The sequence below is a fragment of the Meles meles genome, chromosome 8, assembly GCF_922984935.1.
Source record: "Meles meles chromosome 8, mMelMel3.1 paternal haplotype, whole genome shotgun sequence".
Classification (NCBI taxonomy): Eukaryota; Metazoa; Chordata; class Mammalia; order Carnivora; family Mustelidae; genus Meles; species Meles meles.
In genome coordinates this window covers 119848283-119868028 of record NC_060073.1, presented here as the reverse complement: position 1 = coordinate 119868028, position 19746 = coordinate 119848283, and the positions used below count along the sequence as shown (strand labels likewise).

The 19746-nt window shown below is 48.1% G+C and overlaps 1 protein-coding gene across 2 annotated transcripts in view; it reads right to left on the bottom strand.

The window, feature by feature from the left end:
* Window positions 1–233: 233 nt before the first annotated feature.
* The window catches only part of TRPC6 (transient receptor potential cation channel subfamily C member 6), a 107274-nt gene continuing 87761 nt past the window's right edge, over window positions 234–19746 (bottom strand). The window contains exons 5-13 of one of the 2 annotated variants that reach the window (XM_046014309.1): window positions 18535–18751; window positions 15965–16198; window positions 13933–14197; window positions 12531–12726; window positions 11618–11821; window positions 9588–9662; window positions 2699–2782; window positions 1694–1769; window positions 234–904 (exon numbers count right to left, since the gene is read on the bottom strand). In XM_046014309.1, the coding sequence (XP_045870265.1) occupies window positions 753–904; window positions 1694–1769; window positions 2699–2782; window positions 9588–9662; window positions 11618–11821; window positions 12531–12726; window positions 13933–14197; window positions 15965–16198; window positions 18535–18751 (1503 nt within the window). In that variant the 3' untranslated portion in view covers window positions 234–752. The remainder of the gene's footprint in view (window positions 905–1693; window positions 1770–2698; window positions 2783–9587; window positions 9663–11617; window positions 11822–12530; window positions 12727–13932; window positions 14198–15964; window positions 16199–18534; window positions 18752–19746) is intronic. The other variant, XM_046014310.1, reaches the window with a different exon arrangement.

Sequence of the window (19746 nt, the reverse complement as noted above, 5' to 3'; positions counted from 1 at the left end):
AAAAGATAATAGGACAAGCATTTCATATGCACGAGTGCGTGCACACACGGGCACATGCACGTGCCATGCACACGTGTATGCACACACGGACACACTGGCACACATACACATGCACACAGGGACACACACACACACACACACACACACACACACAAACTAAACCATGTTCCCAGGGCTCAGTAGAGGAAGCACTTTTTCACTGTTAAGTGTAACATTTCCAGTGAGATGCGTCCAAAATTTCAGGAAAGATTTAATCGCATTTTGCACAGATATTACCAGTCATATTCTGTGGGGGCCAAGCAGCGTAGATGATTAAACAGCATTCTCCAAATACCCATAGATCATCCTTCCCCAGCTTTCACGGCTGGAAGTCACCATCAGGGGACCCGTAAAGCAGGCAAGAAGTTACCTGAAGTCACCTTCAGGAGAAATGCTGCACAGGGAGTGTCTCCAAGCAGACACAACATGGAATCACATCATCACAATAGTTATACCCCAGAAAGCAGTTAATACAAACAAGCATCAAACACCGGGTACAATTTTCATCATAATCTGCAAACTTCAGCCTGAACAATGAAATTCAATCACCAGAAATATTAAATATTGGGGTTTTGGATAATTGGACAATCCAAGTTATCTTTGGACATTTTCTCGTTTAAAAGGTGTTCACACTGGCACTTAAAAAAATAAACTGGAAAATAATATGGCTTCAAGTGGACAAATAAATACGATTTTCAAAGGATGCCTTTGCATTATCTTTTGCTTTCCTCTTGATTTGATTCCATTGATAATTTCTCCTCAAGTTTTCTAATAAGTTCTGCTAGGTCTTCTGAATTCTGAGTCTTTTCTTCAAGGAGTTCATAGCGGAGGCTTGAGATGTCCTGTTTAATTTCCTTCAGTTCCCCTTTGAAAAACAAGAATGACAGTGAGTTAATTGTAAATGCAGACGCAGAGAAACGAGGGTTACTGGGCAGAAGAAACACACACACATCTTCCACACACATCTGTTGTAGGAATCTTTTCGGAGGGAAAAACTTCCTAATGGGGCAGGTTTCTATCTTCTCACCTAAGCTTTTGGTGAATGAAAAGACTATTGTATGGTTTCACTTATTTGTGGAGCATAAGAAATAACACGGAGGACATGGGGAGATGGAGAGGAGAAGGGAGTTGAGGGAAACTGGAAGGGGAGGTGAACCATGAGAGACTATGGACTCTGAAAAAGAACCTGAGGGTTTTGAAGGGGCGGGGGGTGGGAGGTTGGGGGAACAAGGTGGTGGGTATTAGGGAGGGCACGTGTTGCATGGAGCACTGGGTGTGGTGCAAAAACAATGAATTCTGTTACACTGAAAAAAAAAATAAAAAATAAAAAAATATACAGAAGAATGGTAACGAATGTCCTAAGATCAAAAGGAAGCATTGGTGGCAGGTGTTTGCAGGAGTTGGGGCAACAGCCTTCTGCTTTTCCCAACCCCTTCCTCCTCCCTCCCAGCACCCCCAGAAGCAGGACTTACTCACGCAGCAAGGGCCATCTGCCCCGACTGTGGAAAACGAGCCCTCGCCCCTATACTGTGCGCATTGATGATTCAGGGAGACGTCCTCTCTCCCCCAGAGGCTCCCCGCCACCCCCTTCCCTCCAGCTTCCCTGCAACTTGGCCTCAGGCCCCACACCCTCACTGGTCCCCATTCCACTCACCTTCGTTCACTTCGTCACTCTCCTTATCTACCTGGGCTTGTAGCACATATCTTTTAATGAGCCTCTTCATAATTTTCTAGACCAAGAGAGGAGAAATCCACCTCAGTTTCCTGTTTGTGACACATCCCTCATTAGGAAGATGTGTCTGAGTCTGTCCTTCCTAAGGACTTCAGAAGGGACGGCTAACGAAGGCTCGGGTGATCTGTCTGGCAGAGAACACACACTATCACCAGATCACCAGAGCGACTGTCACGTCCCTGGAGCGAACGACTCCGAAGTAACTTCTTGGAGAAACAAGGGCTTCCGAGCACACACCTGCTCCTGCATGGGGCTCCTGGGGGTCCTGGGATTGAGTCCCGCATCGGGCTCCCTGCTCAGAGGGGAGCCTGCTTCCTCCTCTCCCTCTGCCCCTCCCCCCCTGCTCATGATCTCTCTCTGTCTCTCAACTAAATAAGATCTTAAAAAAGAAAAACTTACTCTAAGGATGTAATTAGTGCATGGACAAGAATGTTCATAGTAGTACCACTTCTTTAAAAAATCCGTTAAAATAAATATATGTTTTGTTAAGTGAAAAACCGTTGTTCATGAAGTTTTCACTCAGTTACATAATGTTACATACACACGTAAATAATATTGCAGTATACATAAAATTATGCACATACATATAAATCATTTAAGTCACCCGGCAGAAAATAACCAAAAAGCAGTAGCGCTCCAGTCTCAGCGGTGGGGTCTGAGGTCCGTCCCACTCTCTTCTGTGTGTTTTGTGGGAGTAGACTGTCCGCAGTGAACATGCAGACTCTGAGCTCTGCAAGCCAAGGCCTCATCCGTGTTACTTACTGACGTTCTCTCCAGGGCCTGGCGCGTATGTGTTAAATTCATACATTATTTTGATATTGAGAAAAACAACCTAAGAGGTCATTTTCACGTAAAGAATCACATAGCTTAGGACTTCAAATATTACAAACGACTGGCCTTCGTTCTTTAAAAAACTGCCTTGCTTACCTGATACTGCCTGGGAGGGTCACTGAAACTGTTCAGCTGGAAATCTTCCGAGCTCCGCACACTCGATTGCTTACTCTGCCCAAGCTGCAATTTGAAAAGAATTAGAAATTCCTCTTTTTCTTTTAAATAAATGTGATAGTATTTATTAGTTACGTATAGGAATTTATTCATTACATATGTACATTGTAACTTATTTGGCTTGACAGTCTGTCTTTCAAGACAGGCCCGTCTCTGACAAAGGAGAGACGGGGAGGGAAAGTAATGGCAGTGACCTCAGGAGCCCACAGGTCAGGAAGCATCAGACCAACAGAAACCACCAGAGCACCCACACCTGCAGTAGGGCGGGATGGGTGTCCCGGGCTAACACCAGGCTAAGACTTTGTTCAGGTGCCAAGAAATTACTAATGAATTTGAATTTGAACTCGAGGATCTGCATAGTATCAGATGTGGGCAGTCCTTCTCAAAAAAATCCTTTTGCTTCAACAGGCAAATAACAAAGATCTAAAGGAATCTGTAATAAAGGTCGTGAAGGGCCATATTACCACATGAAGAGACTGATTAAAGAAACTCTTCATGGCATTTTCTAAAAAGAAAAACTGGTTTTAAAAAGAAATAAGTAGGGGAATTGAGCAAAACACAGCAGATCCAAATTGGTTTTTCTCTTTGTTTCCGGGTGCACAACTGCTTTCCAGGGGACAGGAAACTCCAAGACCATCTTCAAAGACAGCCATGATTGATGTTCCCAACAACATCTAAGTTGCACTAAGTAACTAAGTTGCTTTATGTGGCCACAGCTAACTCAAACAGCTCCGCACACATTCACCCACGGAACAAGCGCGCACTGAGTGTCTACGTGTGGGTCCTGTGATAGAGTCTGGGTATCCACGAAGAACAAAACGATTATGATCTAGCCGATTTACAATAATAGGAAAACGCAATATGCAATTCTGAAAACACTTTGCGGACAGCACGCCTCTCCACGGAGCTGTTCGTGCTTCTCTTTCGACCTCGCTGAAAGTGTCAGCAAAAATCCCTATTCTTTTACTTTATAAAACATGAGGATAAAATTATACCATTGGCCAAATTAAGCAAACTGAGGCAGCATGAGTTCTCTGAGAGAGCTCTGGGCACAAAGCTGAAGAGTGACCTCTAGCTCTGTCCCAGGCTGCTGCAGACTGGCAGGGGACATTCTGGAACTTTCTGCACGTGCTCTGACAAGGAAGGGAATGGTCCAGGGGACACCCCTGCTTCTCCAAGTCCTACTGGTTGAGGAATTTGTGAAATGAATGCAAACTTCAATTCTATTTTTAGTAACGTTTTCATCCTTAATATTTAATTTATTTTAATATTTAATTTTTTAAATATTTAATTTATTTTTTAAAATGTAGTTGCTCCTTTTTTTTTTTTTTTTTTTTTTTACAATGACACAACTCTTCTGGCTTTCACTATGATTTACATCGTCAGGGCATCATCATGAGATGTGGTGACTAGATTCAAGCCCATTTTTAGCCCGGCTGGTTGTGGGGATGAGGACAGTTCCCAGAGGAATGGGATCTGGATGGGGCAGTCGTCGCGCACGATGCCTCTGATTTATTTATTTACCATCTATTCGTGAACACACAGCTTTATGATTGCAAATCATTCCCTCTTTCACTGGAGCCCACTAGTACAACCAAAATGTGTTTGTGGAAAGAGGAAAGTGAAAAATCATGTTTCTCCGGGATTTTTCTGAAGATGAGCGTGTGGACCTTAGTACCCAATGTGCCCATCATCCCCCGTGCCCGCAGCCCACAGCACTGCAGGCCTGTGGAGATCATCTTTTCTCTGGTCAGACAGGGCGGGGGATATTTACTATTGTGCTACCATCACCGAGGCCCTGGGTGTTTGCTGTTCCCAGTTCCTGAACCCCCCTTTGCCTGGCCGGCTGGTTTGCTCTGCCCCATGCTTTGCATTTTAGCCTCAAACATAAGCTCCTCAGAAAGGCTCTTCCCACCCACCCCGAGAAAGATCTCCTGAGCAAGCTGCTTCACTCACTGGCTTGTGTACAACCTGCTCAGCTCTAATGGAAGGAGGGATTTTGTCTATGTCATCCCAGGGTCCCCAGAGCCGGCACCACCCAGCAGAGGACAAGGGCTCAGACCACGAGCTGGTGAAGTGAAGGAAGAAGAGCTTCTGGGTCCCCGACGGGTTCACCCGCTTTCTGGACCCCTTGTTGCACAAGACATGTACAAGGCAGGTCCACACACCAGGATGGGCCAGCTCAGCTACACGTCAGGACACATCGGAAACATGAAGAAGGAATGGAGGGCAGGAGGCAGGGTCCCCACACTGGCCGCTGTAAGAGGTAACTGGGCCAGAAAGCCAGAAAGTGGTCTTCTGTTCCTCTGAGTACGTGTACGGTTATGGATGCTCCAGAGTGACGATGCTGACGTCCATAAGCACAGGGACGGCACGTTCACGTGGTCCCAGCACAACACACAGCAACCCTCACCCCGCCCCAGGGCATGCACCCCACCGGCCGAGTCCAGACCTTCCCACTTGCAATCTTTCTGACCCCCTGGGCTGCATAATTCTTTTTTTTTTTTTTAAGATTTTTTATTTTATTTATTTGACAGAGAGAGATCACAAGTAGGCAGAGAGGTAGGCAGAGAGAGAGGAGGAAGCAGGCTCCCTGCGGAGCAAAGAGCCCAACCCGGGGCTCAATCCCAGGACCCTGAGATCATGACCCCAGCCGAAGGCAGCGGCTTAATCCACTGAGCCACCCAGGCACCCCACGGCTACATAATTCTTATTGCGGTTTTGCTGTGCCCTGTAGAACTCTGAGTGGTGTTCCTGGACTCTACCGACTAGACGCCCGGAGCAGCTCCCTCCCTGGCTGCGACAGCCACAGCGTCACCAGGGATTATGAATGCACCCTGAGGCACTCAGACCAGGCTTCAGACCGCCCCTGGCTGGGAACCCCCAGGGTCGTTCAGAGGTCTACCACTGAACAGTTACAAATGCATTTGGATGATTTATGTGCCTAGCTCTTCTCTAAATCTGAAATATGAAATTGGACGCAAATATGACAGGAAATTCTAGTCAGTGTGTAATACAGAGTGGCTGTTGAATAAGCACACGGGCAACAACTCTAGAAAGAAATCGGGCGCCGGGAGAGACGCCCTTATAGTGCGAGGGAGCTGCGGTACCCCTGGTGGCGAGACGCGGTAATGCGGGCCGGCGTCCACAGCTCGGGACAGGTGCGAACTCCGCGGGTTCCGGAGGCCACAGGAATGGTCAGAACCCTTAGGGATCTGGGTGTCTGCGGCCAGTCCTCACAGGAGCGATGCAGCGGGAGTGGGGACGGCGAGCTCCTGTGTGGAAGCCCTGCTCCGAGTACACACGCACACTCTCTCGCTTTCATACCACATTCCTGCCTTCCTCATGCTTCTGCTCCCTCACTTCCCAGTAATTAGCTTGATGTTAGCATTTAGTCTACGGCCTGGGGCCAGTGAGGAGCCCAAACTGGACACGCTGTGCCGTCAGCAGGGGCACAGAAAGGACACAGCACGGCAGTCGGTGCTTTCTCAAGCCTCCGCGCTGGAATCGGCAGATCTGACCTCGAACCCTGCCTCCGTTGTTGGTCTGAAATGAGACTCTGGGCCAGTCCCTTCAGCTCTATAACCTCACCTTGCTAATGCATAATTAGCATAATTAGGGAAATCATAAGCCCTCCCTCCTTGAGGTCATTAAAGACAGAAGGTGTGTAGAATTCAGAGCCTGGTATACAGTCGGCGCTCTATGAGCGTACCAGTCATCTCTGTCGTACAGAAGGAGAACCATCTCGTGTCCACTATGTGGACTCGGGCCTGTTTCATGTTGCGTGTTAATCCAGTCAATCTCTTCTGCGGATGGTCTGCGGACCACTGCTGCTCACGGACGTGTCCCTCACGCAGGGAATGAAATGTTCTGTGATTCCTGCCCCAGATGAGCGCTAGAATATGCTAAGGTCTTATCAGAATACCCACTTCCAAGCTTCACTGCCAGAGATTTTAGTTCAATGTACCCAGAAAAGAGGATTGGGAATTTATACAAAGTCAACAGGGGACGCCATCCGGGGACAGCAAAGAGCCAGAGCCACTGTGTCACATAATTATTTCATCCAATGATGGACAAGACACGCTCTGACCTAACCGAAAGCCAAAGGACAGAGTTCCTGGATATATAACAAACAACCCCACATCTCATGCAACCCAGAGCTGAGCAGACGGAAGACGCAGCAGCGTCTGTGCCCCGCGTCGGTCCACCACGTCGGGCGTGCAAGCCACGTTCACACCAACCTGTGTGATCTGAGTGAGATCTTTCCTGGAGCTTGCAGAGAGCCCTTGTTCGGGAAGTAGTTTGGCACTTTCGGTTTACACAAGGCATGCCAGACGGCAGAAAACTGACCTTAACTACGCTGCCCTTCCAGACTGAATCTGGGAAGCTAACGCTCACAGGCACCCCACTCAGTGCCCTCCAGAGCTGCCCTCAGCAAAGATGCAGTGTTGTCCTGATTTCCGTGGAGCGTCTGCACGCCTGCAAAGACAGTGATGCAGCCTGACCTCTTTAATCCTCAAGGGGTCAGAGAGAAGATCCAAGTGGAAGGGAAGCCTGACTGTTCTAGATGTAGACTTTAGCGGAAAAGAAAACAAAGCTGCACACACTGGGTAAGGAAGAATGAACCACGAGAGTTTTGCTTAGTACCTACCAGGGCCAAGCTTGTCCCAGTGATCCATCTCAGCAACAGCAGGCAAAAACAGTTAGAAACACAAATGGCTGCTGTAAAAGCCACTCCCCCAGGAGTACAGTTAACGTACCAAGCAAAAGGAAGTGTGCCCCAATTTCTGTTCATCACAAGCTTACACGCCCAGGGCAAGTAAAGCAGATAGTTGTGTTACTTCGGTCCTCTAGGAATCCAACGCCAAAACCAGCTAGAAGGATGAGATGTATCCAGAATACCGCCTCTGAGAGATCACGGGCAGGAGGAGCAGGAGAGACAGAAAAAGCTTCCAGAACCTGAGGCTTGGCTCACCCATGAAAGGGCGAGGGCAAGAAGACTGAGAAGGGCAGCCAAGCCGACATGGTGCTGAGCACAAAGATGGCCCCAGGGAGGGTCCTGCACCTGCTGCGAATGCCTGGGACTGAGAGTGTGGCTCCCGTGGAAGGCAGAGGCAACCCAGAGGCACTGGGACTGTCTGCTGGTCACACTCCGGGAAAGAGCAGCCCATCCCCACGACTGCACAAGGGTCTCTGGACGGTGAAACTGACATGAGAATTGACACTTTGTGATTCACGCTTAGGATCAGACACCACAGGTTCCGCACGGCTCTGAGTTTATTCTCCTCCAGAGTTAAAGTGCGTGCTATTGGAAAGTGTACGGTGATCCAACCCCTCTTTAAAAGAGATAAAATCTGGGGCACCTAGTGGCATAGTCGGTTGGGTGTCCAACTCAGGTTGTGATCTTGGGGTCATGGGATCGAGCCTGTGTCTGGCTCCGTGCTCAGCCTGGGATCTGCTTGGATTCTCTCTCTCTCTCCCTCTTCCCACACTCCCCACACCCCTATGTACGTGCTCTCTCTCTCTCTCTCAAATAAATAAATCTTTTTACAAAATGATATAAAGTGCATTTTAGATGATTAAAATGATTAAAATAAATTTTAATTTCCTACATTTTTGGAGAGATTACAAAGAAATAGAGTTACTTGATTTCCGAGATACTATAGTTTCTGTCGTAAGGAAACGGATGTTCCCCGTGTTTGTGCAATGATCTGTTCTCATGCAAGCATCACCCGCTCAGCACAAGTGGGTCTGCTCTCCACAAGGCATTGCCGACTCGTCCCAACAGGCCGGTGTGATGGGTTCAGCCTTGGCCTCTCTGGTGGACAGATGGGGAAACCGAGACTCGGGGAAGCACCAGGAGCTACCGTGCAGGGCGGGGGTGACGCGAGGTCCCAATCTTCCAGTATTTAGACTGAAGCCAGATCGATACTTCCCGTACCCCCACCTTGTCGGGGAGGTCACGGACTTAGCTTGAAAACAAAGCAATGACATCGGATCTGGGCATTTGTCCCTGCAGGGTGGCCTGCAGCACCCTTCTGAGCCCAGGCAGAGGAGCTGTGGCCTGGTCTGCTCTGTGATGCGGACACATGAAGCTGTCATCCGTGTGGGACTACGGCAAGCCCCGGAGAACTGCGCGGCCTCCACTGGACCAGACTCACAGCCCCTAAGCCTGAGGAGTCCGACGGGAAGGGACACGCAGCCATCTGTCGCCATTCACTATGTACCCTGCCCTTCTCCTAACAATGTCATTGTCAATGACCCTCAGTGACAGGCAAGCATGTACCCCTACTACGCACACACCAGGAGGAGGAAGCCAGTGTCCTCACGGTCGGGATGCTGAGCCACGGTAGAGTGCACGCCCCGGCAGGCGCTCAGCTCCTCACCAGCCGCGCATAGGACTACGGGCCCTGAATTCCCCGACCAGCCGTGACAGGTGCATCCTGGACACCTGCGCTGCTGCGGGACCCTCGTGTCCCCCTCGGTCCCCGGTGAGGTCCTCCACCCTCTCCGTCTGCCTTCTTTCTGTCACTGCTGCTGTATTTCACTGCCTGCAAGTACCGGAAGTATCAGTCTACATCGAATATCTGCCTTAAATACGCTGACCACGTTCGGCTCTCAGTAACAGGTTCTTGGGGGCATAATTAAAATGGTTGACTTCTTTCATGACTGCTACCTGTTTCTTGAAACTGCTTCTGAACATGGGTCCTTTTCTCTAAAAACATAAGCCTGCTCAGACGCGGGACTTTGTATTTTCAAATGTGATCTTACCTGCTTTTTGTCCAGCAGTAATTTTCAAATGTGATCTTACCTGCTTTTTGTCCAGCGGTAATTTTGAAAGGTCTTCGTGACTTCCCAAAATTCCAAATTTCTTTTCTTCATTCCTCTTTAAAAACAGACAGAAAAAAAAGGATGAAACTAAGAATAGATAGTAAAATGAATACAATTGCTAATTCTACAATGAGAATTACAAAACCAACTACATTCTTTATTCCATATTTTAAAAGCTGCCCGGTCTAACTCTACAGCAAAGTTCAGGAAGAGAAACAAGAGAAACGCGCTCCTACTGGGCTCTTCTCGATGGTGAGCACTCAGAGACTTCACCTGCACAACAGGTTCGCTCAGTTTGCAGTTCTTTTTCTCTTTTTCTTCTTTTAAGATTTATACATTTACAGGGGTGGAGGGGGAGAGAGAGGGAAAGAATCTCAAGCAAGAGTCGGACGCCCAGCTGACCGAGCCCCCAGCACCCCTCAGGCTGCAGTTCTAATTAGACCTGTAAAGGCCACACTTAAAAGTAAAGTGAGAGAAATTCCTTCCCCCAGCTCACCGGTTCTAGACATTCGACGCTGGAAGAATACAGTAAATGGGGTAGTCTTCCAAAAATGTGACAGGAGTATAATAAGTACTTTTAAAGATGGCCTTATAATCCTCAAAGCCCTTTCATGTATTTATTTGATTTTATCTTTATGATGTGGATATGAATTCCCAGAGGGCAGATGGAGAAACCGAAGCTCAGAGAGCCTACTGTTTACTTGACAGCCCCAAGTGGTGAGTAGCAAAACAGAGCAGAAATTAGAATGTTTCTCTTTTCTCTCAGTGATAGAATCTTAGAACTGCAAGAAACTTTTATAGTCATTTGGTTCAACTGTCCACTCACTGCAGGAAGATCTAAAAACTCTTAAGAGTGGTCATCCAGCATTTACTAATTGCTTGCAATGACGGGGAACTCACTACCTCACAAGGCAGCCCCCTCTGTTGGATAGATCTTGTTATGACAAGTTTGTTTTTACCTAGAACTAAAATTGATCTATTTGCAAATTTGCCCATTGCCTCTCTTCCTGTTTTTGAAGAGATGACAAACAAACAAAAAAGAAAACATTTGACTCGGTATACACCCTAGTCAAAATGGGAGACCCTGCGGGAGACCTAAAGACCTTCACCTTGTTCCCCTTCAGTCCTCCTTCTGGGGATGTAACAGCCAGTTCCTTCCATTCTCCATCCTGTGACACCTTAGGCACACCTGTTCCCATGCTGGCCCTTCTCCTCTGAACGAATCTCTCAGTGCTCCTCCTGGGTGTAGATGACTGTTCCCACCCCGAATGCACTTCCACACAACATCCTGCCTGTGCCCAAAACACTTCTACACGCTGTATGTCTTTCACGGCTTCTTGAGATCACGCTGCCCCACGGGATGACTGTTCCAATGACTACTCTGTGGTCTTTCTCTCTTGAACCTCAATGCCAAGCCTGGTCTCCCATATTGCATGGGAGTAGTTGGTCTCTGGTTTTCAGTGTAGAAGCTAAGAGTGTCAAATCCCCCAGGTCGTAATCGGTGGCGGCTGCTTCCCCATCCTGTGTGAACTGAAGGTGAGGTGGGGACCTGGAGCCAGAGCCACGATGCGTACCACAGACGACTCGTTATTACGGTTACATTTCACGAATTTTCCCCACACTCTTGTAAGTAGGAAATGAGCTCCTGCTGAACAGACACAAACCAAAGGACCATGCCGACTGGGGGAATGACCGGACGCGTCCTCATGGACTACTTCCTTTTGAAGGAATGTAATACAGTGGTTTGAATGATCACTGCATTTAGAAATGTAATTTTAGGGCGCCTGGGTGGCTCAGTGGGTTAAGCCTCTGCCTTCGGCTCAGGTCATGATTCCAGGGTCCTGGGATCGAGCCCCGCATCGGGCTCTCTGCTCAGCAGGGAACCTGCTTCCTCCTCTCTCTCTGCCTGCCTCTCTGCCTACTTGTGATCTCTGTCTGTCAGATGGATAGGTAAAATCTTTAGAAAAAAAAAAAAAAGAAATGTAATTTTAAACTATCAAATCAAATTACCTTGTTCATCTCCTCATCCTCCTGGAAACCTTTCTTACGGCCCTGGAACAGCTCAGAAATCCATTTTTTAAGTCTCAGTAAGAGATAAAACAGGGACTTTGGACTTGGCACCAGGTTGAAAGGAACAGGTAGAGTTCTTCCCTCCTCAAAGTAGGAAAACCAAAGTTTGGCCCTTGCAAACTTCCATTCCACATCAGCATCGTCCTACACAAACACAGGACAGCTCAGCAACGAGAGGCATAAACAAAATTACCCAGATTCTTCTAACACCATGGAGCTCAAGGCCTGCAGACACTCTCAAACCCCAAAGACCAGGCCAAGACTTGTCTTCAAGGGTAAAGTTCTACTCAGACACTCTTTCCAAAACCTGTCTGAAATTTTACCAGACTTACAAAACAAAGGATCTCAAAATGTGCATATGTTTATAAGTACCCTGAAAGATATAAGTGTATTATTCTACATTCTAAAAGAAGCCATGAAAAAGTATTCACTCTTTTGTTCTGCAGTAGCTCATAAATTCGATGAATTTGTTCTGCAGGAGATCACAGATTTGATCAAAATTTCTGGAATAAAAATGTATTCTGTCACTCTAAATTCAGGAACAGGTTAATTTTGAACATCACTACAAAAAAGATTTGGAGACTAGTGGTATTTGTAAACAATAATTTTTTAAATAAAATATAAATTCAAGCTGACATAGTATTTCTAAGGTTTGTTTGTTTTTTTAATTGGTGAATTGGACATTTCTCCACGCCAAGTTAAAATTTTCTAGCTTACTGGCCAGACAAGTACATAAAACAGGCAAGAGAAAAGGAGGAAAAGGGGCACATGCTTTCATCACCATTGCTGAGGCGACACTTGGAATAAGTCAAAACATGTAGTCACAGAGCATACAGATGTACGGAAATTATACCTCAATTTCCTGGAATGAACTGTTGATCATTGCAATTAGCATATTGAGCAAAACAATGACCATTGTGACGTTGTAGACTCCATAGAGAACATAACCGATGTTCTCAATGAACTTGTGATTGTAGTTGATGACCACCGACTTCACTTCAGAAAGTCCAAAGATAGCCCAGAACAGGGTCTTAAAGCTCTCCTCCACTCTGGGGAAAAATAAAGAGAGAAAGCAGGACACTGTGTGAATGACAGGAATCCCATAATAAGAGTGAGTTGAGGTAGTGTCTGCGAATCAGCAGATATTCATGAGAAAATTCTTTCCTTCTCTGAACCTGTTTTCTGTACGATGGGTACCGTAAGTTTCATTTCCCACAGGGCTGCAGGAATGAAGCACTCAGCTCAAAATCTGGCATATAATAAGCACTTAAAAATGCTGTTAACATAACCTCATAACCACAGAGAGCAACACTGAAGCAATGCATAGCCTTGGCAATGGAAGCGTTAAATGTATTATTTGATAAAAATAATACAATTTGTTGGAGTCCTATTAGGTTTCCTGCTTATCTATGCTCCTCCTCATGTCCAATAAGTGGGTAATAATAGTGTATGTCTGAAGGAAAATATCACAACATAAACAAAGACACTATGACCAACATCACTGACGAGTCTTAGGTAGGAATGTCAACGCTTTGTGTGTAATTACTGGCCACGGCGAAGGCCCTCGGCTTGGCCGAACTGCTTTCATCCTTGGTAAACTGGACTGGAGAAGACTACGGCTAACACTGGGCTCTGTTTCAGTCAACGCTTCTCACTGCAACACGGACGACCTAACACTCCAGTCATCGGCCGTAAGCATGCTTTAGGAAAACACACTTGCGGCCATGGGGAATCTAAGTCAAAACTCCCGTCACTATCCACAAGCTGGATCTCCTCAGTGAAAAGGTCTGGCAGTGGGTGAGGAAGGTGGTCGTCTTCCCAGTCCCCAGGCGTCTCCGAGCAGTCAGAGTGCAGGGTCCGCGCGCCGGGGCTGGAGCCCGGGACAAGCGCTCAGGGCCCAGCTTTTCTGCAGGCTCGCGGCTCTGCAACGTCCAGAGGGTTACTAACTTGTCTGAGCTTCCGTTTCTTCTTGTTGTGAAGCAGGTCATAAAGTGACGTCAGCGAGGTATTTACCAGAGCAACTGGGGCTGACTGACAACGCTTGCTAATACGACTTCGTACTAGGCAGGTACCCATGCCTTTCATGTTTTCAAATTCTTGCAATTTATTTAAAAATCCTCTTGTTCTGCTAAGGAGGATGAGATGAGGTCTCTGCCAGAACATCAGGGACCACCCCAGGGACATCTGTGTACCCTGCTGAGCTAACATTTAGTCAATCTACAGTCCCCACCACCAGCACATCTGAGATCACATACGTGGTGAAAGCTTCGTTTTGCTTTGCCCCAATGTAGTAGGAGTAGAGGTTGAACATCCCGATCATGAAGGCCACGAACACCATGATGAAGATGACCATGAACTTGAAGATGTCCTTCACGGTGCGCCCCAGCGATATCTGCAGAGGTCCGAAGCTCTCATTGGCTGGTAAAATATAAGCTATTCTCGAGAAACTCAGAACTACAGCAATTGCGTAAAGACCTTCAGATATGATTTGAGGATCAGAAGGGTCCCACTTGATCCTGGCTAGGAAAGAGGAAAGACAAGAGTTATCCTGAGTTTCCGTAAGTTGTTTACTTAGGGAACTTCTTTTCCGCTAAAGAAACAGAATTACATTAGCAATCAAATATCTGATGGAAAGGTGATCTTTAAGGGTCGAGCATATTGAAGCTTCTGAATTATAAGAAGATGATCCTCCTGATTTGCTGGCAATTTTCCATAAAAATATAGCACCATGGCTAAGAGCTCGAACTAGGGACTTGGTATCTGCAGAAATCCCTGTGTGTGTGTGTGTGTGTGTGTGTGTGTGTGTGTGTGTGTGTGTGTGTTTGTGTAAAATTGGTCCAGGTTATTGAACTTCTCTTAGTTTTATTTTCTTTAAAAACGAGATACTCCCACTCTCCCTCTCTCATCTACTGGAAAATGCAATAAACTAACATGTATTTGGTGTTTAGAACACACTTGGCTCTACACAAGGGGTAGTGTTTATTATTTAACATTAAACTAAAATCCCACTGTAATGTAATCCAGGGCTTGCAAACTGCTGGCAGGTACTCAGCCTACTAGAAACAACCTTTATTGGTCACTCAAATAACTCTATTTTCCCATAAAAATGTAGCAAGTATTCATTTTTTCATTTTTCTGGCATTATTATATTAGGTCATCAAAACCCAATGAAACCATTATGAAAAAAACTGAAGAACAATGTCTAAGAAAGAGGAAAAACAGGATGATATTTTCTTATTGCTGGGAAGTGAAATCAGGAAGGGATACAAGAAAACTAGTCAAAGCACTCTCCTGTTTTATAGTTAAGTCCATGAGTACAGTGTATAAATAGGTAGCTGTCACATTTCCAAATTCTGCATCTTGAAAAAGTGTTGACCATTAAAATAAATATTAGAAAATAGGGATACAGAGATCTCTACGTGATACAGCCAAGAGGCTCACAGAGATGCCAGCAGAACGTTAACTTATTTCTTACCGGGGCATTTGAAATGAGCATTCAAAAGGGATCCATCGTCCCCACCCCAGGGTTCTTCAAGGACGGACTTCCCCTAAGCACCCCCCAAATCTGTTTCCATCCCTGACTCCCCTTCCTCCTGGGGGGAGAGGGGGAAGCCTCCTGTGTTTTCTACCCCAGGACGTGGTAACAGAGCGTACCGGGCTCAGCTCCATCCTCCTTTCCCCGAGATTCTCGTCCGCTCCTCTGTGAAGGCATCTCACACCATCTCACACCTGCTGCTCTGACCACCGCTCTCTGGAGACCCAAGGACACATCGGCCTCGTTCTGGGGGCTCAGCACTAGCTTGTCCACCCTGAACTTGATCAGCACTAGAGGCTGGGATCTGGCCTCCCAGCTTTCTGTTTGTTTCCCCTCGGGTTCAAAGCCTGGTTGGGAAACAGCCATGTGACTTATGAGGAGCCATCTGGGGATCCCACCAGTCCCTTGCGGCTGCATAGTTTAGTGCCTTAAATGGAAGGGATACTCACACGTGTGCTGTCTTGGATAGACACAAAGAAAAACAATGAAAGACATAAGACAGGCATTCCCAATGGCAGTGCACCAGCTGGTCTGAGAGAGAAAAAGCGACAGGGTTCTTGGGATCCAGAGGTTTCCAGCCAGGAGGAAGACCACAGGCAGGAGAAGAGAGCATGCTCCTTCAGACACAGACGCTTCCAAAGAAGCCAGGAATTCTGTGAGAACTGAGCAGTGACCAAACTCTGACTGACTTGCTTTTATCAGAAATCTGTGCATTTTTATTAACTTACATTGACTGTGCACTCCAAACTCACCCAAATTGTAATATTTCACATTGTCTCCCAATGTGACTTTGGTCAAGTCCTTCAGAGTATCATTTGCATCAACGATGCGCTGGGCTTTGGAAGCATGCCAAAACGCCATGAATCTTGCAATGAACGATGCCGCAAAGATGGCCAACATACCAAAATCAAGCATGTTCCACAACTCAAACAAGTACTCCTTGGGGCCTTCTGTCCAAATCTCTTTACATTCGGCCCATATCATGCCTGCGTTGGAAAGGGGTGAAAATAGATCCAATTCAATTTTGGTCCCGCCTTAGCTCTTCCATAAAACAAAATAAGTTTGAAAGTTCTCAGCCTCCTGTTCGAAACCCTCAAAAACCGGGCCACAGGCTACGCGTCCAACCCTGCCTCCCGTGTCCCCACAGATCTCAGTCCGGCCATCACAGTGGCTCGCTAGAAGACAAGCGGACAGGGCTCGAGAGTGCACTAACAACAATCTTCACTTCTTCATGGCTGGAGTAGGCCCCACACTCAGCACGGAGCCCAACTCGGGGCATGAGCTCACAACCTTGAGATCAAGACCTGAGCTAATGTCAAGCGTGGGACGCTTTGGCGACAGAGCCACCCAGGCCCCATCCAACGACAATCTTTGATCCATTGATTCTACGCATATAAGTGTATTTAAAGATGTTCGGGGGCACCGCAGGTGAGGTATGCTGATTGCCTGCTCAGCGGGGAGTCTGCGGCTCCATCTGCCCCTCCCCCAGCTGGTGCCCACTCAGGCTCTCTCTCCCTCTCAGATAAATAAACAAAATCTTAAAAAAAAATCAAAAACATCTCAGCTGGACACTTTGAGCCACTCAGGCGCCCCTAAAAGTAACGTATGACTCTTAACGAAAAGTTTAATAGTATATAATTATCAGAAATGCATTAAACATGACCTACGTGCCAAGTACTGTTCGGTAGGCGTGTATACCAACACACACCCCAAACCGGCATGTGGCCCGTCAGCTCGATGACGCAGCAGCCACGTCCAGGGACGGTTCTTATTTTACATCAGATGCTCACAATGAAATGGCATTTATTTCTCACAGTTCGGTGGTATCTGGTAAATGTCAATTATATTTCAAACGTGCTTGCGACAGACCTCGCTCTCTTCCTCCCTTAAGGCGATGTGGAGCTGGGCCTCCCGGTACTTCGTGGACATCTTCTCCGGACAACCCACGCACACTCCAAGGGCACCCACAGCCCGGACCTACTCAGCTTTCCTGCTCCCGCTCCAGGCACCAAGCAGGCGGGTCTCCCTGCCCCCGCCCGTCAGAGCGCAGCCGCCCGGGCACTCCCGGGTGCGGTCCCGACCGCCGCCCCCGCTTCCCAAGGCCCGAGTCCCCGCCCTCAGCCCACTTGGTGGGGAGGTGGCCCCGGTGCTCTCTCTCCTCCGGACTCACCCACCTCCCCGCTGCCCTGACCTCGCTAAGACCGGCTGGGTCCCGTCCCCAGCGCGGGAAGCCGCAGCCGCCATCTCACCGCCCCTACGGCCTCCACCTTCGAGGCACCTGCACTCGCCGGGCGCTCCAGCAAGGCGGCGGGGAGCGGGGTGGCTGTGAGGGCGGGAGGGCGCCTCCAGGACAGGCGTCTGAGCTCCAGCGGGGCCCACCACCTGACCTTTACGCTGTGCCAGGGGCCCTCCTAGCTCCACAGCTTCGCATGCAACGTTTCTAGGCCTGGTAGTGTCCTTCGTCCCCAGCACTCAGTCTGGGGACACTGCGTATCCCCAGAGTCTTAGAGGGAAGGTACGTGCAGGGAGGCCTACTCTGCCCTGCCTGTGCCCTCCTCATCAGATGTAGATGTCCCGTCTGTGTGTGCTCCTGTTCCCCTAACAACACCGCAGATCCTTGTCATGTCGAATTTACATATCGACCTGACCCCCCACTAACTTCCTTCCTGCAAGGGCGCTCTCTGTCACCTGGGGCCCTCCTGACCTAACAAAGGAGTCACCTAACTACAGAACTGGTTCATTCACAAACATCCGATTGAAATACCTTCTCCTTTGCATTATATTTAACAACAAGCCATGAGTACGATTGACTCCAGCGACAAGCCGTGCAGTACCTAAGCCTTCTCTCTGCTTCAGTCACCGGGTGGGGGTCTCGGGCAAACACAGGACACAGACATTAGCATCATGTTACAGACTGCGGAGCTGTGGGATCGGATATACGGAACGTGCTTCCAGCAGTCTGCACATAATAGCTGTTCAACAAATCGGATTACTAAATCTCAACATAAAATCATGTGGCTGTTTTTAAAAGTGAAGTCCCAGCTCTCCCAAAAGACCAACAGCGTTACTTCCTATCTGGCCAGATTTGATGGATTCTCTCCTACTGTTTTCTTCCGGGTTTTTCTTGGAAACTTAAGGAGCCTGTGGTGTGTGAGAAGACTGTGCCCCTGGTAATGACGCCAGGATAACCACGCTCTAACAACACACAGGAAATCCTGGTGTGTAGCGGCCCGCGTCACACGGGGTGCGTCCGTGCACCTGACGTGCGAAGGGCTCACCTTCTGCCAGAGCCGCGCGCACACGAACGACAACCAGTCCTCACCTACGACCCAGGAGATAATGAGCATCTCCATCCACGAGAAGCAGGAGGTTTTCATCCTGAACAGCTGTTTCGCATGGTCAGTGCTTGTCTCATTGGGACGGAGGGTGGTGCCTTCGAATCTGTCAGCCGCGTTCATGACGAGCAGTCCCAGGAAGATGCTGAAGGAGGCAGCGTGTGCCACGAACTTCATGAAGGGTCCCCGCATAATCTTCCCCATCTGCACAACGCACAGCAAAAGAGAATCTTAGCTTGTTCCCTTCGCTTAGGGAAACACACCTGCATGCACCTGAGAATCGGTATCTGTGCATTCCAGTGCTCTCCTAAGATCCTCGTGTGTATTTATAGAACTGGTGAACGGATAAAAATCCTTTACACTGTTTGAAAATGTTGGTCCCCTCCCTCATCTAGGTAGGCTGATGCTTTGGATTTATAATTCGGTCAGTTCGCTTTCCTGTTAACGGATACTTAAGTTCGTAAAAAACTACGTAACTCTGACAGAGTATTTTACGACCGAGGACAGAGCAGAGTATCATCACTGTCACGAACACCAGACTCATTCCGTGGGTATGGGGTGCCGAGGAAGCAGCAGTGACGGTCTGGAGCAGAATCGGCTTGGCGATGGCCCGTGTCTGTCCTGCCTGCTGTCCTTACAGGCGGTTGTCAGTGGCCCGGGTGCTGGGGAGGCTGCGGGGCTGGTGTCCTGCTAACAGGAGAAGCAGCCTGAGGACCAGGACCCCGAAGGAAGGCAGCTCCCATGAGGTACTCAGAATGAGGTCCCGGAATGATGCTGGATTTAAAGCCCAACAAGGGAACTTCAGGTCCAGGTTCCCTCCCTCATGAGTTGAGTAGCAGCGAGTGAAAGTCCTAAATGATGTGAAAATCAGGTTCTTCGCGGGAAGCACGAAGGCAGCCGGAGCTCCTGGGCTCCCAGCACAGGATGAGTCTGGGTGTGCGATGCACAAATCCTCAGGGCCAGGGGGACGGTTTGGGTCCGGGATGATGAGTCTCCAGGGCTCTGCACCCATCCCCCAAAATGCTGAACGACTCAGTATATATGTGCGGGTTTCTGAGGAGACGGCTCATGGCTTTCTACAGATTTTCAATTGAATGTGTTATAACAGAAAAGTGTGTAATTTATAGCACCACCAACACCTGGCTAGCACGCTTCTGTGCAGGGTATGATCCCAGTGCTGTACTCTGTCCACTCGCGTC